This window comes from Haematobia irritans, chromosome 5 (assembly GCF_050003625.1).
Source record: "Haematobia irritans isolate KBUSLIRL chromosome 5, ASM5000362v1, whole genome shotgun sequence".
NCBI classification, from domain to species: Eukaryota; Metazoa; Arthropoda; class Insecta; order Diptera; family Muscidae; genus Haematobia; species Haematobia irritans.
Window position 1 is genome coordinate 154,418,422 of NC_134401.1, and position 19,342 is coordinate 154,437,763.

The 19,342-nt window shown below is 27.4% G+C and overlaps 1 protein-coding gene across 2 annotated transcripts in view; it reads left to right on the forward strand.

Annotated features, from left to right (window-relative positions):
• The window catches only part of LOC142240837 (uncharacterized), a 159,402-nt gene that overhangs the window by 115,607 nt on the left and 24,453 nt on the right, over positions 1-19,342 (forward strand). For both annotated transcript variants that reach the window (XM_075312583.1, XM_075312582.1), the window contains exon 2: positions 8,226-8,357. In XM_075312583.1, the coding sequence (XP_075168698.1) occupies positions 8,226-8,357 (132 nt within the window). The remainder of the gene's footprint in view (positions 1-8,225; positions 8,358-19,342) is intronic.

Below are 19,342 nucleotides of genomic sequence, written 5' to 3' on the forward strand. Positions count from 1 at the left end.
AAAATTTTGTTCAAAATTCATTGCTATAGAAGCTTTTTTTTAATTTTAGGGAAATTAAATTTAGACAATTTCATTTCTCTACGAATTTTTGTTAAAATTTCATTTCTGTAGAAAATTTGGTCAAAACTTAATTTCACTAAGCAATTTTGCCAAAACTTCATTTCAATAGGAAAGTTTGTCAAGATTTCTTTGCTATAGGAAATTCTGTCAAAACTTAGGAAATTTTCTCAAAATTTAATTTCTCTCCGACAATTTTTTTCTCTTGCACATTTTGCCAAAGTTTAATTTATATAGGAAATTTTGTCTAAATTTCATTTCTCTACGAATTTTTGTCAACAATTCATTTCTATAGGAAATTTTGTCAAAACTTCATTTCTAAAGAAACTTTTGCCAAATCAAAATAATAAAAAATTCTTATAAGAAAAAATATCACATTTTTTTTTTAATTAACATCCAGGACACTGGATTTAGATTCCACCTTAAGAAGTGATGCAAATTCAGTGCAACGGCTGTTGAAATGGTGAATATCCGTCCAATGACAAGCTCATGTTAAATTCATCATTTCTGCGCCAATTTTGCACCATTTCCGGTTCCAAAAAGTACATTTTCACTACATTTTTCGCGACATAGTTTTTATTGGGGAGTTATTCAAAATTGAATCAAAAAATCTCCTGGGTATTAAAATAAAGAACTTGTTTGGTAGGACATTTTTGGAAGTGTGAAAGTTGAAGTTGAGCCTTTAAATTTGCTGGACCGATCTCCCGATTAAAATTTGTGGTCTTCTAGACACAAAAATTTTTATCCACTTTGACTGAAATTGAAAATCTTAAGGTATTTTTGGTCTACATATAGATGAAACGAATATGGGGTGTATGGCTTCAAGTTTAGGTATCGGCCCCAAATATACCGATCTCCCGATTTGTCTTCTTGAGCATGCGCCCACTGCAATTTTTTATCCGATTTGCCTATAATTCGAAATATATAGTTGTGTTTTAGGTTCACAAAAACCTGTTTGAATTTCATTTATATCGATCAATGTATTCATATTGCGCCCATATAGACAGATCGCTTGATTTAAATGCTTGGGCTTTTAGACAACGAAATTTTCCCCGATTTGCCTAATCTTAAAAAACTAGATCTATTTGAGGTTAAAAATAGATGCGCCGTTATGGACTTCATCCAATCTCCCAATTTATCCTCCTGAGCATCTACACAAGTCAGATGTGTTCCGGGTGCGCTCTCGTTTGATGTTTGATATTTTTTGTTGTACACATTCTTACCCACCGTAAAAAATGTTTCAATTTTTAATTGAAAATACTTATTTCGTATATAATTAAAATATTAACCGTGACAATAAATATTTTAATTAAAAATGTATAAAAAGCAAATATTTTTTTCAATATTCTTTTAGAACTTTTTAGTATACAGAATTCTGTAATTTGATAATATAATGACAAAAAAGTATTTTTGGTACATTTTCTCCATTTCAACTTAACCTTCGTTTTTGGATCTAGCTCTACCTTCAAAAAATATTTGTCACATTTTTATTTCTATAGAAAATTTTCTCAAAATTTTATTTCTATAGCAAATTTTGCTAAATTTTAATTCTATGGAAAATTTTGTCCAATGCAATTCTATAGACAATTTTGTCAAAATTTTATTTTTATAGAAATCTTTTTCAAAATTTCAGTTCTAAAGAAAATTTTGTCAAAATTTTATTTCTATAGAAAATTTTGTCAAAATTTTATTTCTGTAGAAAATGTTACAAAATTTTATTTCTATAGAAAATGGTGTAAAAATTTGACACCATTAGAAAATTTTGTCAAAATTGGATTTCTATAGAAAATTTTGTCAACATTTTATTTCTATAGAAAATTTTTTCATAATTTTATTTCTACAGAAAATGTTGTTAATATTTTATTTCAAAGAATATTTTGTCAAAATTTTACTTCTATAGAAGTAAAAAAAATTTTAAATTTTGTCAAAATTTTATTTCTATAGAAAATTTTGTCAAAATTTTATTTCTATAGAAAATTTTTTCAAAATTTTATTTCTATAGAAAATTTTGTCAAAATTTTATTTCTGTAGAAATATTTTTCAAAATTTTATTTCTATAGAAAATTTTGTCAAAATTTTTTTTTAAAATTTTGCGACATTTTAATTCTATAAAAAATGGTGTAAAAATTTGACACCATTAGAAAATTTTGTCAAAATTGGATTTCAATAGAAAATTTTGTCAAAATTTTACTTCTATAGAAAAATATTTCATAATTTTATTTCTATAGAAAATTTTGTTAAAATTTCATTTCAAAGAAAATGTTGTCAAAATTTTACTTCAATAGAAAATTTTGTCAAAATGTTATTTCAATAGAAAATTTTGTCAAAATTTTATTCCTATAGAAAATGATGTCAAAATTTTATTTCTATAGAAAATTTTGTCAAAATTTTATTTCTATGGAAAATTTTGTCAAAATTTTATTTTATTTCTATAGAAAATTTTGTCAAAATTTTAATTTTTTAGACAATTTTGTCAAAATTTTATTTCTATAGAAAATGTTGCAAAATTGTATTTATATGGAAAATGGTGTAAAAATTTGACACCATTAGAAAGTTTTGTCAAAATTGGATTTCTATAGAAAATTTTTTCAACATTTTATTTCTATAGAAAATTTTGTTAAAATTTTATTTCAAAGAAAATTTTGTCAAAATTTTACTTTTATAGAAAATTTTGTCAAAATTTTACTTCTATAGAAAATTTTGTCAAAATTTAATTTCTATAGAAAATTTTGTCAAAATTTTATTTCTATACAAAAAGTAAACTCTCAATGACACTAAAGCCAATTTAACTCTATTTTAGTTCAAGGAATTATTATATTTTAAGAAAGTTTCTTTAAACTTAAAAATTATTTGCGCACGTTAAATGAACTAAAAGAGATGAAAAATTATACACAAATAAAGCCTAAAGATTTACTAAATTCGTATCTCCTACAAAATAATTCAGCATTTTTTAAAATTGCAAAATTTTACCGCAGATGAGCCCACCGTGAACTTTGTTCATTCCTTCAAGCTACGGAAGTTTCTTTAACAAGTAAAAAAAAATACTTAATTCTTATAAATTTGCTTGAATTTGTCGAAAAAACATTTACTTATACTTTATAATAACGTTTAAGTAAAATGTGCTAAAATTAACCAAGATTTTCTTTAATGGTGGGTTCATTTTTTTTTTTTGAGTACCCAACTACTGTTTTCTTATTTTATTATTTATATTCATAATTTTTTATGATTATTAATAATTGTTGCAACTCGAACCGGAGAAAAAGACATGTGACTTCGTTTAAACAAATATAACAAGCAAGTGGTGTGATTTTATTGAATGAACATGAATGAATGAAATGACAAATATAACAACAAATTTAGGCGGTAAAAAGACAAGTGTAACATAAAGCATAATGAATAAAAACAACTTGACAGTTAATGAAACATTGCACTTATCGATAAATCTATATAATAATTAATATGCACAGTGGATCCAACAAACACCTCCTCAATGTTTATTCACTGTCAAAAATAATCCAAAAATAATCCAAGTATATATACATATTTACAATATTCAAAAATATTAACAATTTCCAAATTCCAATTTTAACAATTTACAAATTTTTTCATGATTTTGTTTCGGTAGCGACTTTGTAAAAATATCAGCAATATTCCTATCAGATGGTACATATGACAAACATATTTCATTTAAGTTATACTTTTCTTTGATATAATGAAATCTAATATCTATATGTTTACTCCGCTTTAACGTCATATGGCTTTTCGTTAAATATTGAGCACCTTGATTGTCACAGTACAAAGTTGTAGGCTTCTTATTGATATCTTCGAGTTCCAATTCCATCAACAAACTTCGATGAAAAGACATTTCTTTTACAGCTTGAGACATAGCGATGTACTCTGCTTCCATCGAACTTAAAGCAACTACGTCTTGTTTCTTGGACTCCCATGCTATTGGACCACCTGCGAAGAATAGAACATATCCACTATAAGATTTACGATCAATAGCATTGGATCCCCAATCTGCATCAGAAAAACAACATAAACCATCTGTACCATCGAACGTTAGACTAAATTTGTGTGCTTTTAAATATCGAAGTACATGTTTTGCAGCAGTCATGTGCTCACGATGAGGATGTGAATTAAACTGTGATAACTTAGAAATTGTGTGAGATATATCTGGTCTTGATATCGTAGCTAAATACATCAAACTCCCAATGAGTGATTGATAACATTTCGAATCCACAATTTCATTGCAATTTTCAGCTTTGCATTTCTTTAAAATAGTACCTGGAGGTATTGGAGTACTTGACGGCTTACAATTATACATATTCCATTGTGCTAACATTTCATTTAAAAAACTGTTTTGATGAATTTTAATTTTTCCTCTAGGATCATGCCTCTCAATCTCCATTCCAAGATAATAGTCAACGGGACCTCGATCAATTACTTCAATATGTTGAGATAAATTCTGAAGAATTTCTTCCATCGATGTACTCGAACTACAGGCTAATAAAATGTCGTCGACATATAGAGCAATTATATTTATATCATTATTATTTCTCTTAATGAAAACACAACTATCGGTTTTGCATTGTCGAAAATCCATTTTTATCAAAATTTCATTTATTTTATGGTTCCACTGTCGTCCAGCTTGCTTGAGACCATAAAGTGATTTTTTCAGTTTACATACCTTGCTTTCTTCTCCTCTTACAATAAACATCTCAGGTTGTTTCATGTAAACATCGTTTTCAAGCTCTCCATTGAGATATGCTGAGACTACATCAACGTGTTTGACCAACAATTTGTAGCGAACCGCTAATGCAAGTATAAGTCGAATCGTAGGTTGACGAATGACTGGAGCATAAGTTTCAAAATAGTCCAAATTTTGTCGCTGAAAACAGCCTTGTGCAACCAAACGGGCTTTATATTTTTCTATGGTTCCATCAGCTAAACGTTTTCTGGTAAATACCCATTTACAACCTATAACATTCGCATTTTTTGGTTTTTGTACTAATTCCCAGGTATTATTACGCTGTAGAGTGTCGTATTCGGCCTTCATTGCCAACTTCCATCTCTCCCACTCACTGGTGCTCATAGCTTCAGAAATTGTTTTTGGTTCAGCATCAAACTCTTTAATAACATCAATTTCTTGAACGCTTGTACCAGTGTTATATTTTTTTCGTGGTCTCCCAACAACACCTGTCCTAATGATAGCTGGTCTGCCTCTCTTTCTCTTTCCATTCTCATTGACATTCTCTTCAAAAAGAGAGTCATTTTCAATGATATCATTGCTCTCTATATTGTTTGTCAATGAATTGTTTATGAATGAATCATTTGCAACGTGGTTGTTTGATAGTGGCTGATCAATTTGTGGCATTGGCTCATCGTAATCATTGTATGATGTAACCGGTTCTTCGGTTATGTTTTCAATTTCAGTTGAGTTTTCATTCATAAAATTTTCATTATTATTGCCAATACTAACAAAATCAAAAATATTTCCATATTCATCATTTTCAGATACATTGTTTTCAAATTCATTTTCAAAAAATTTTACATCACGGGAGATAATTAATTTTCTCGTTTCCAAATTAAATAATCTGTAGCCTTTAGTATGTGGCTCATATCCAACAAATACAAATATGTTACCTTTTGTGTCCAATTTCGATCGTCCGGGACTTTTGTCAAGAACTACAGCTTTACATCCAAAAGTTTTAAAATATGATACGGATGGCTTTCGACCTGTAAATTTTTCATATGGTGTTATATTATTTAAAACTTTTGTTGGGGAGCGGTTCTTGATATAGACACTAGTATTTACGGCTTCTGCCCATAAGTATTTGGGTAATTTAGATTCCTCCAACAAACAACGTGTCATCTCCATAATTGTTCGATTGGCTCTCTCACAAACACCATTCTGTTGTGGAGTGTATGCCACAGTGGTTTCGTGAACTATACCTCGTTCTTGCAAAAAATATTTAAATTCATTATTAACATATTCGGTTCCATTATCGCTTCTTAATCTTTTCAAATGGTAACCAGTTTGTCTCTCCATCTCTAATAAATAGGTCTTAAATACAGAAAATGCATCAGATTTAGCCTTCAAAAAATAAACAGAAATGTATCGACTATAGTCATCTATAAATGTTATAAAATACTGTGCACCTCCTTGCGATTTAAGTCGTATCGGACCGCAAACGTCCGTGTGCACCAATTCTAGTGGGCTATATGTCACAGTGGTTCCGACAGCTTTAAATGGTCGAACCGATATTTTGCATAATGAGCATGTAACACAATCTATAGGATTTTCAAAATTACCTTGTAAACCACGAACCATTTTTTCGTTTTCCAATTTCTTCAAATCATTGTAATTTAAATGTCCAAATCGTTTATGCCAAAGATTTTCCTTTTGGGATTCGGTCGTCAACATAGCGTATTCATTTTTGGATTTTATTTGATATAAACCATCCATAAGATGAGCATTAAATTGAAATTCATTATATCGGTCAAATATTTCGGCCTTTCTCTTTGAAAATTTTACGGTAAAACCATGTTCAGTCATTTTTCTAACTGAAAGAAAGTTAGATTTAAATTGAGGTACATACAAAACATTTTGAAGCTTATAAGATTTGTTCCAAAACTTTATATTTACATCTCCAATGGCTTGAACTTTAAAATTTTCACCAGATGCAAGCATGACATCGTCGTGGTATTCTTTCATACCTACAAATAAACATTTGTCTCGGCAAACGTGGGATGATGCACCACTGTCCAATATCCAATTTGAAAGATTTGATTGAGAAATTGCTGCATTCATGACACACATAGCAGAATTGTCTCTTTTAAATTGGAACTTGCACTCTGACTTAATGTGGCCTCTCCTTCCACAATTATAACATTTGACATTTTTATACTTATCTGGCTCATTTTTGGTGATGGATTTCTTTTTCTCATATTTATTTTGTTTACTACGCATTCCAAATATGTGATCACCGACATTATCACCTTTTTCCAGTCTCCTTTGCTCTTCCTCCAAAATTTTATTTTTTAGCACTTCGAGAGTGGGTAAAATATCTCGACTTTCGATGGCAACTACGAAATTTTCTAATTCTGATGGTAGACTACACAGTAAAAATATACTTAGCAATTCATCAGGAATTTTCACGTCTACATCTTTTAAATCGTCTGCCAAAGAACAAAAATTATTAATCTGAGGAGCATACTTTTCACCATGTTGAAATTTAAACCGCACAAATTGTTTAAACAAATGGACTTTCCTTGCTGGATCTTTTCCTTTGTAAACCTTCTCCAATTTTACCCAAGCATCTTTCGCAGATTTGCATGATTTGATGTGGATCAATTCTGATGGACGTACCGACAAAATAAGTGTGGCTAAAGCTTTACTATCTTTAACCTTCCATGACTCCTTTTCTTCAGCTGTTGCAGACAGACTCAGAAAGGAATCGATGACTTCCCAGTAGTCTTGAGTTATCAAGAGACTCCGCATCTGGACAGACCACGATGCATAATTTTCAGAACTTAACTTTTCTATCTGAAAATTAGAACTCATTTTTCTCCGCCTTTTTTATTCGATTTTTCCTTTTAAATTTTAATTAATTTTTTTTTTTAATTAATTTTTTTTTTTTATTTAACAACAATTATTCCAAAGTCTTAATTTTTGTTAACTGGATTACGCAACGGGTTCCCAACGTGATTCTGGGCCCATAACCTTTGTTGCAACTCGAACCGGAGAAAAAGACATGTGACTTCGTTTAAACAAATATAACAAGCAAGTGGTGTGATTTTATTGAATGAACATGAATGAATGAAATGACAAATATAACAACAAATTTAGGCGGTAAAAAGACAAGTGTAACATAAAGCATAATGAATAAAAACAACTTGACAGTTAATGAAACATTGCACTTATCGATAAATCTATATAATAATTAATATGCACAGTGGATCAAACAATAATCCTAATTAATTTTTAATATTTATAATATATTTTTTTTTAAAGTAATTTTAATATTTCTCGTATCGATAAAACAGCTGATCCTATATATAAAAAGTTCACAAACCAGCAAAATTAACTTCATTATTCCAATTTATCATCCATGTTATTTTTTACATGACTTTATTTTTGTTTTATGTTTTTTTTTCTGTTACAGATAATTATAACCGCCATGGATCGTTTTGTTTGGTTCTTATTACTGGTCGTCTTCTCACACCTGGTCACAGAGTTCACACGTGTCACTGGTTATGCCAGAGGACCACGCCATGACGCGGTCATGGTGAACGACGTAAGTAAGTAAATGTTGTGTCATTGTTATTTGTTGGGCATTGGTTTTGGTTTTGACATTTTGACTTGCGCTGTTTTTTGTTTTTTTTTTTGCGATACCAGCCAAAGTTTGGTCTGATTTGGTAATGGATCACACATTTCTCACTTGACGCTGTTCGCATATCACATTTTCATTATATATCCCATAAACCGATGGGAAAATCTGAATTATAAATCCATTGAACAAATATTTGTTCAATGCACTTGAAATGCATCAATGAAGATGTGAACGATGTATACGATAGTGTTGCTAATAGCAATGGCTTTATTGCTGTGCTAGTGCTTGCTGCTGCTGATGATGACGTTGATGATGATGATGATGATGTTGATGGCTGGCTATATGTTGGCCAAACAAATAAACAAACAAACAGTGAGACATGCATGAATCATGAGTTATGGTTGATATTGACTTTACTTGGAAACTTTGAAAAATATACAATTTTTTGTTCTCTTTGAAAGCCAATACAAACAAAATGAGGGTTTGAATGTAAGTGCATGTCTATCTATGGATGAATGGATATATGCAGTTGTCCGCGACCCATAGAACACATACAGGGTGGCTGATATGTAATACACAACCGGAGGAGGAATATGATCACCTCCGACCTGTTTCAAGAGCAAATTGTTATTTTTGCAACCATGTTATTTTCTCGGAAATTATATAGAAAATATTTTATGTTTGGTTAGAAGACAAAATTTTTTTCGGAAAGCGGTTCCTCGTCTAAAAATAACATTGTGCTCTTGGTAAAGTTATCACATCAACAAAAAGGGAGAACGAACTCACAATGACCTACACACGAAAATTAAAATTCTTAAAGATACTGAATTTATAGATAATTGTATTATCATAGAAAATTTTGTCAACATTTTATTTCATTAGAAAATTTTGTTAAAATTATATTTCTTTAGAAAAGTTTGTAAAAAAAAAATATTTCCATGGAAAATTTTGTCACAATTTTATTTCAATAGAAAATTTTCTCAAAATTCTATTTCCAAAGAAAAATTTACCAAAATTTTATTTTTATAGAAAATGTTGTCAAAATTTTATTTCTATGGAAAATTTTGTCAACATTTTATTTCTATAGAAAATGTTGTCAAATATTTATTTCTATGGAAAATTTTGTCAACATTTTATTTCTACACTGAAAAAAAAGCATGCCCGTTTCCAAAGATTTTGTCTTTACTTTAAAAACTTAAAAACTTGGTATTGATTCCGATCCAAAGAAACTGAGAATACAAGTAAGGATACTTTTAAGGCACAATTCTCCTTTAAATTTGGGGTTTGTGTACTTACTTCTAGGAAGCAAATTTAAAATTTTCGTTTTTCAGCTTTTTTCTTCATATGTTATGCTATCAAAGTCCTTTAAAAACGAGTTAACAACAACTTTATTTTCAAATTAAGATTCGACTTCCAGTAAGAATTATGCTCTGTTTCAAGTAAAAAACGTCTTTAAAATAAAGTATTGAAAAAGATGACCTAAATTTGAACGATTTTTATACCCTCCACCATAGGATGGGGGGTATATTAACTTTGTCATTCCGTTTGTAACACATCGAAATATTGCTCTAAGACCCCATAAAGTATATATATTCTGGGTCGTGGTGAAATTCTGAGTCGATCTGAGCATGCCAGTCCGTCCGTCCGTCCATCTGTTGAAATCACGCGAACTTCCGAACGAAACAAGCTATCGACGTGAAACTTGGCACAAGTAGTTGTTATTGATGTAGGTCGGATGGTATTGCAAATGGGCCATATCCGTCCACTTTTACGTATAGCCCCCATATAAACGGACCCCCAAATTTGGCTTGCGAGGCCTCTAAGAGAAGCAAATTTCATCCGATACCGCTGAAATTTGGTACATGGTGTTAGTATATGGTCTCTAACACCCACGCAAAAATTGGTCCACATCGGTCCATAATTATATATAGCCCCCATATAAACCGATCCCCCGATTTGACTTGCAGAGCCTCTAAGAGAAACAATTTTCATCCGATCCGGCTTAAATTTGGTACATGGTGTTAGTATATGGTCTCTAACACCCATGCAAAAATTGGTCGATATCGGTCCATAATTATATATAGGCCCCATATAAACCGATCCCCAGATTTGGCCTCCGGAGCACCTTGAAAGACAAAATTCGTCCCATTCGGTTGAAATTTGGTACGTGATGTTAGTATAGGGTATCCAACAATCATGCAGGAATTGTTCCTATCAGTCCATAATAATATATAGCTCCCATTTTTTGACCTCCGGTTGTAATTTGGTACGTGGTGGTAGTATATGACATTTAACAACCAAGTGAGTTGAAATTTGTGGATGACAGTCTTTCGTAGAAGTTTCTACTCAATCCATGGTGGAGGGTACATAAGATTCGGCCTGGCCGAACTTACGGCCGTATATACTTGTTTTCTTTGTAGTCAAGATGCAAAAAGACAACAAATTTAAAAACAATTTCATTAAATTTAAAGAATTTTTCTGAATTATTAAAGTCAATTTGACCTTAGCCCAAATATTTTCTCTTTCATGTTATGATACCCATTTATAAGTGAAATCACTTAATTATAAAGACAATACGACTTCATTGAAAAGTTTATCGACTTTTGGAAAAGGAAAAAACTGTATATTAGAGAAATGCGTATTCCATGCTAAGCAAAATTTGCATTTATTTTTTTTTTTTCAAAAATTTTATTTCTATTGAAAATTGTATCAAAATTTTATTTGCGGGAAAATTTTTGTCAAAAATTTTACCTATATGGAAAATTTGGCCAAAATGTTACTTTTATAGAAAATTTTGTCAATATTTTATTTCTATAGACAATTTTGTCAAAATTTTAATTCTATAGAAAATGTTGTCACAATTTTATTTTTATAGCAAATTTTGTCACATTTTTATTTCTGTCAATGTCAATTTTTTTTCTATAGAAGATTTTGTCAAAGTTTTCCATTGTCGAAATTTTATTTCCTTTGTCAAAATTTTATTTCTATAGAAAATTTTGTCAAATGTTATTTCTATGGAAAATTTGGTCAACATTTTATTTCTATAAGAAATTTTGTCAAAATTATATTTCTATAGAAAATTTTGTCAAAATTTTATTTCCAAAGAAACTTTTGTCAAAATTTTATTTCTGTAGAAAATTTTGTCAAAATATTATTTCCGTAGAAGATTTGGTGAAAATTTTATTTCTATTGCAAATTTTTGCAAAAATTTATTTCTACAAAATATTTTGTGAAAATTTTGCGAATATATTATTTCTATACAAAATTTTGTGAAAATTTTATTTCTATAAAAAATTTTGTAAAAAAAAATTTGCGAACATTTTATTTCTATACAAAATTTTGTGAAAATTTTATTTCTATAAAAAATTTTGTCAAAATTTTATTTCTATAGAAAATTTTGTCAAAATATAATTTTATTATTTTATTATTATTTGCTCAAAATTTTATTTCTATAGAAAATTTTGTCAAAATAATATTTCCGTAGAATATTTGCTCAAAATTTTATTTCTAAGAAAATTTTGTCAAAATTTTATTTCTATTGCAAATTTTGTCAAAAATTTATTTCTTTCCAAAATGTTGTCAAAATTTTATTTCTATTGCAAATTTTTCCAAAATTTTATTTCTATAAAAAATTTTGTGAAAATTTTATTTCTATACAAAATTTTGTGAAAATTTTATTTCTATAAAAAATTTTGTCAAAATTTTATTTCTATAGAAAATTTTGTCAAAATATTATTTCCGTAGAATATTTGCTCAAAATTTTATTTCTATAGAAAATTTTGTCAAAATATTATTTCCGTAGAAGATTTGCTCAAAATTGTATTTCTATAGAAAATTTAGTTTCTATAGCAAATTTTGTCAAAATTTTAGTTCTATTGCAAATTTTTGCAAAATTTCTATAAAAATGTTAGTCAAAATTTTATTTCTATTGCAAATTTTTGCAAAATTTTATTTCTATAAAAAATTTTGTGAAAATTTTATTTCTATAAAAAATTTTGTCAAAATTTTATTTCAATAAAAAAATTTGTCTAAATTTAATTTCTATAGAAAATTTTGTCTAAAATTTATTTATATAGAATATTTCTATAGAAAGTTTCGTAAAAATTTTATTTCTATAAGAAATTTTGTCAAAATTTTATTTCTATAGAAAATTTTGTCAAATATTTTATTTCTATTGAAAATTTGACCAAATTATTACATTTATAGAAAATTTAGTTAATATTTTGTTTCTTTAGATAATTTTGTCAAATTTTATTTCTATAGCAAATTTTGTCAAACTTTTATTTCTATTGCAAATTTTGTCAAAAACTTATTTCTATAAAAAATGTTGTCAAAATTTTATTTCTATTGCAAAAAAATATTGTGAAAATTTTATTTCTACAAAAAATTTTGCTAAAATTTTATTTCTATACAAAATTTTGCGAACAAATTTTTTCTAGAAATAAAATGTTGACAAAATTTTCTCTAGAAATAAAATTTTGATAAAATTTTCTCTAGAAATAAAATTTTGACAAAATTGTCTATAGAAATAAAATGTTGGCAAAATTTTCTATAGAAATAAAATTTTGACAACATTTTTTACAGAAATAAAATGTTGACAAAATTTTCTATAGAAATAAAGTTGTTACAAAATTTTCTGTAGAAATAAAATTTTGACAAAATTTTCTATACAAGTAAAATTTTGACAAAATTTTCTATACAAATAAAATTTTGACAAAATTTTCCAAAGAAATAAAATGCTAACAAAATTTTCTATAGAAAAAAATTTTGACAAAATTTTCTATAGAAATAAAATTTTGACAAAATTGTCTATAGAAATAAATTTTTCATAAAATTTTCTATAGAAATTATGTTTTGACAAAATTTTCCAAAGAAGTAAAATGTTGACAAAATTTTATATAAAAATAAATTTTTGACAAAATTTTCTATAGAAATAAATTTTTGGTAAAATTTTCTATAGAAATTAGGTTTTGGCAAAATTTTCTACAGAAATAATTTTGACAAAATTTTCTATAGAAATAAACAAAATTTGACAAAATTTTCTATGGCAATAAAATTTTGGTAGATTATTTTTAGCTCGAGTGGCAATCGTTATTATGGACCGAAAAGGCCGAATTTTTCTGTGATTGGGGATTGGTTTATCTCGGGGCTATATTTATAACTATATGTTATCTATAGAAAAGTGTGTCAAAATTGAATTTCTAAAAAAAATTTAAACCTTATAAAAAATAAAATTAAATGTTACTGGAATATATATGTGTCAACTGTCAGACGTGCATTTTAGCATTTGTTGCAATACATATCAGCCACCCTGTATGGAGCTTTGCATGTAATTCTGCTGCAAGCTATAATGGTTGTTAGTTTTATGCATTCAATGGAAGAAAACGACTGTAATGAATGTAACACGAGTTCTCCATAAAAAACAAGCACAAAGCATGGTCTTTGAATAGTTTTGCCACTCTCCAAAAAAAAAAAAAACATCAGAAAATATTGACTGGGTCACCATGAAAACAGTATGGGTGAATAAACAGCCAGCCAATTGTTAGTTGTAATTGTGCAATTCCAGTTTATGTAGAATTGAAGCAAGTATGGATATCGAAGGGATCCAAACCTAAGCAGGGATTTGTGAATGGGAAAAATTAAATTTAAATCTGGCATACAGCAAAACTTGGGGGATTTAATATGAGAGATTATGCAACTTAAATTTTAGGACATGCAATTTGCAAATTTGGTTGAAATTTAGTAAGTGGTGTTAGTATATGGCCTCTAAGTGGTGTTAGTATATGGCCTCTAACAACCACGTAAAAATGTTATCATATAGGTCCATAATTATAATTAGGTCCCATATACCCCGATCCCCCAGATTTGGCTTGCAGAGCTTCCTCGAGGTCGAATTTTATCCGATCTGGTTGACATTTGATATGTGGTGTTAGTATATTGCTTCTAACCACAATGCAAAAATTGGTTCATATCGACCCATAATTATATATAGCCCCCCATAAAAACCGATTCCCAGATTTAATTTTCGGAGCCTCTTGCAGGTGCAAATTTCACCCGATCCAGTTTAAATTGGATGCGTGATGTTAATATATGGTCTCTAACAAATATGCAAAAATTAGTTGAAATCGTTATATAATTATATATAGGCCCCATATAGACCGATCCCCGGATTTGATTTTCCGCTTTTTTTTATAACTCATTTTTTCATAATTTTTTATGGGTAATTTTAATTTTTATTTGTTCTTAATAGGTTAAGAACAGAGTAAGAATTAATAAAATGCTAAATCCATTCTACAAAAAATTCCAATTTTTTGAAAATATCTGAGGTCAAACGTTTCAGACAAGCATTAGAATGCATTAAAAATCATAAAAACTTATAAAAATTATTTATTTGGCAAAATATCACAAACATTTTTTTACTTCACATCCAAAACATGGAATTCGGATCAAATTCAGTGCAACGGATGCAAATTCAGTGCAACGGCTGTTAAAATGATGGACATACATCCTATCACAAGCCCGTGTTTAATTCATCGCTTCTGCGGCAGTTTTTCACCACTTCCGGAACATTTTCACAACTTTTTGGGCGAATCTTTTTTTTTGCCGGGAAATTTGTATAATTTGAGAAATGCTTATACATGATTTTTTTCGATAATTAAATTCTCTAAATAAGTATTAAATTGCTGATATTTAATGGGTAATTATCACTAATTAAATATTAATAATCATTTATCACTACCAAATACAAATCTCTCGATGTTTATTACAACTGTCTAATTACTCACCACTTGTATAAGTTACATCAATTAATCAATCCCATAATCATTTGAAAATCTTCCCTATGAAAGGGGCATTATTTCTTTTATTTGTTCTTATAATGGATGTACCAGATTAAATTTCAAAGAATAACATTTCATGGTCAATTGCTTGATTTCCCCATGATTATTGCCACAGCATTTAAGAGATTACATTGCAAGATTATACTGCATAAGATAATTAATACACTGAATTGGTTCTTAAAGTCCAAAGCAATAAACAATAATTAAATTCGTCCCGGAGAAAATCAATATATCCTTTACCATAGATTTAAATCAAAAAGTTATAAAATACGACGAAAATATTATATACTTGCATCAAAAACACACAAAACGTAGTAAATTATGCAAACTCACAATCCTTAGATTTCATTCTAAATTCTTATTTTAATATGACGATTTCATACATAATTAAGAATATAGATAAATTTTAATATTAATATTTTGATTTTTTTTTTCTCAAATGTATTGAAATTTTCCATTATAAACTTACACTTGAAATTCGTCTAACTTCAACTCCTTTGCAAAGGGTACTGTAGAAACTGTATATGTATATAAGAATTTGTCCAAATATTACCATACATCGAAAGCTTATAGTCCATTTTATTTAAGACGGACAAAACTAAGTAAAAATTTTATTTCTATCGAAACTTTTCCCAATATTTAATTTCTATAGAAAAATTTGCCAATATTTGATTTCTATATAAAATTTATCCAAAATTGTCAAAATTATATTTCTATAGAAAATTTTGCCAAAATTTTATTTCTATACTCAATTTTGCCAAAATTCTATGTCTATAGAAAATATTCTATTTTTATAGAAAAAAATAGAAAAATTTTCCAACATTTTATTTCTATAGATAATTTTGACAAAACCTTATTTCTATAGAAAATTTTGCCAAAATTTTATTTCTATAGAAATTTTGCCATTTTTTATATGGAAACTTTTGCCAAAATTTTATTTCTATGGAAATATTTGCAAATATTTGATTTCCGTAGAAAATTTACCAATGTTTACTTTCTATAGAAAATTTTGCCAAAATTTTATTTTTATAAAAAATTTTGACAAATTTCTATTTCTATAGAAAAAATTCTATTTCTATAGACAAAAATTGAAAATCTTGCCAAAATTTTATTCTATAGAACATTTTGCCAAAAATCTATTTCTATAGAAAATTTTGCCAAAATTTTATTTCTATGGAAAATAAAAATTTTAATATTAATATTTAGAATTTTTTCTCAAATGTATTTAAATCATAAATTGAAATTTTCCATTATAAACTTACATTTGAAATTCATCTAACTTCACCTTCTTTGCAAAGAGTACTGTAGAAACTGTGTATATGTATATAAGAATTTTCCCAAATATTACCATACATCGAAAGCTTATAGTCCATTTTATATAAGACGGACAAAACTAAGTAAAAATTTTATTTCTATCGAAACTTTTCCCAATATTTTATTTCTATGGAAAAATTTGTCAATATTTGATTTCTATAGAAAATTTTGCCAAAATTTTATTTCTATAGAAAATTTTGTAAAATTTTTTTTCTATAGAAAAAATTGCCAAATTTTGTTTCTGTAGAAAATTTTCCCAAAATTTTATTTCTACAGAAAATTTTGCCAAAATTCTATAGAAAATATTCTATTTTTATAGAAAAAAATAGAAAATTTTATTTCTACAGATAATTTTGCCAAAACCTTATTTCTATAGAAAATTTTGCCCAAATCTTATTTCTATAGAAATGTTGCCATTTTTGATATGGAAACTTTTGCCAAAATTTTATTTCTATGGAAATATTTGCAAATATTTCATTTCCGTAAAAAATTTACCAATATTTACTTTCTATAGAAAAGTTTGCCTAAATTTTATTTTTATAAAAAATTTTGACAAATTTCTATTTCATAGAAAAAATTCTATTTATATAGACAAAAATTGAAAATTTTGCCAAAATGTTATTTCTATCGAAAATTTTGCCAAAATTTTATTTCTATAGAAAGTTTTGCCAAAATTTTATTTCTATGGAAATATTTGCAAATATTTTATTTCCGTAGAAAATTTACCAATATTTACTTTCTATAGAAAACTTTGCCAATATTTTGCCAAAATTGTATTTCTATAAGGAATTTGGGTAAATTTTTATTTCTATAGCCATTTTTCTCAAAATTTTAATTCTATAGAAATTTTTGCTAATATTTAATTTCTATTGAAAATTTTGCAAATATTCAATTTCTATAGAATATTTTTGCCAAAATTTTATTTCAATAGAAAATTTTGCCAAAATTTTATTGCTATAGAAAATGTTGCCAATATTTTATATCTATGGAAACTTTTCCCAAAATTTTATTTCTATAGGCAATTTTATCAAAATTGTATTTCTAAAGAAAACTTTACCAAAATTTTATTCCAATAGAAAATTTTTCAAATATTTAATTTCTATAAAAAATTTCGCCAACTTTTATTTCTATGGAAACTTTTCCCAATATTTTATTTCTATGGAGAAATTTGCCAATATTTAATTTCTATAGAAAATGTTATTGCTATAGACAATTTTGTCAAAATTGTATTTCTAAAGAAAACCTTGCCAACATTTTGCCAAAATTGTATTTCTATAAGAAATTTGGGCAAAGTTTTATTTCTATAGAAATTTTTCTCAAAATTTTAATTCTATAGAAATTTTTGCTAATATTTAATTTCTATTGAAAATTTTGCAAATATTTAATTTCTATAGAATATTTTTGCCAAAATTTTATTTCTAATGAAAATTTTGCCAAAATTTTAGTTCTATAGAAAATTTGCCAATATTTAATTTCTATAGAAAAATTTGCAAATATTTGATTTCCGTAGAAAATTTACCAATATTTAATTTCTATAGAAAATTTTGCCAAAATTCTATTTCTATAGAAAAAATTATATTTCTATACACAAAAATTGAAAATTTTGCCAATTTTTTCTATAAAAAAATTTGACAAAATTCTATTTCTATAGGGCTTTGCCCAAATAAATTTGACAAGCATACTTTTTCTCTGTTGGTTAAGCTACACTTGTAGTCTAGTCAATGCATGGCTTTAAGCTGAGATCAAAAACAACAATAACGATTGAAGAGAAGCCAACAATAACAAACAAAACGAATGAAGATAGAGGAAGCACGCTCAAAAACAAACCCAGCCATATACATTCAAATCGATGATTTGAGTTTGGCAAAGGAAAAGAGATATGCTTGCAAATTTGTTTAGGCAGTAGCCGACTATCAAACCCTTTTTCGGGAGGTTCAAGTGTATTTCACTTTGGGTTGAGTGAATTACCCGAATTTATTCTGATAATTGGTTGATAGTTTTGCTGCAAGTAGAGGATTCTGATGAGGAATGTGGTAATTCCGAAACAGCTGTACATCCAACCATCTTGCAGTCTATAGGGCTTTGCCCAAATAAATTTGACAAGCATACTTTTTCTCTGTTGGTTAAGCTACACTTGTAGTCTAGTCAATGCATGGCTTTAAGCTGAGATCAAAAACAACAATAAAAATTCTATTTCTATAGAAAATTTCGCCAAAATTTTACTTCTATAGAAAATTTCGCCAAAATTTTATTTCTATAGAAAATTTTGCACAAATTTCATTTCTAAAGAAAAATTTGCCAAAATTTTATTTCTGTAGAAAATTTTGCCAAAATTTTATTTCTATAGAAAATTTTGCCAAAATTTTATTTCTATAGAAAATTTTGCCAAAATTTTATTTCAATAGAAAATTTTGCCATAATTTTATTTCTATTGAAAATGTTGCCAATATTTTATATCTTTGGAAACTTTTCCTAAAATTTTATTTCTATAGACAATTTTGTCAAAATTGTATTTCTAAAGAAAACTTTACCAAAATTTTACTTCTACAGAAAATTTTGCCAAAATTTTTATTTCTATAGAAAATTCCCTGAAATTCCCTGAAAACGAACATCGGAGATGTTTCGAAATATTGAATAATTTTAAATAAAAATACAACTAAAAAAAAACAACATCTGTTTTTATTCATATGACCTCAAGCCGAACTAAACATATATAAAAAAAATTTTATTTCTATGAAAAATTTTGTCAAAATTTTAGTTCTATAAGAAATTTGGGCAAATTTTTATTTCTATAGG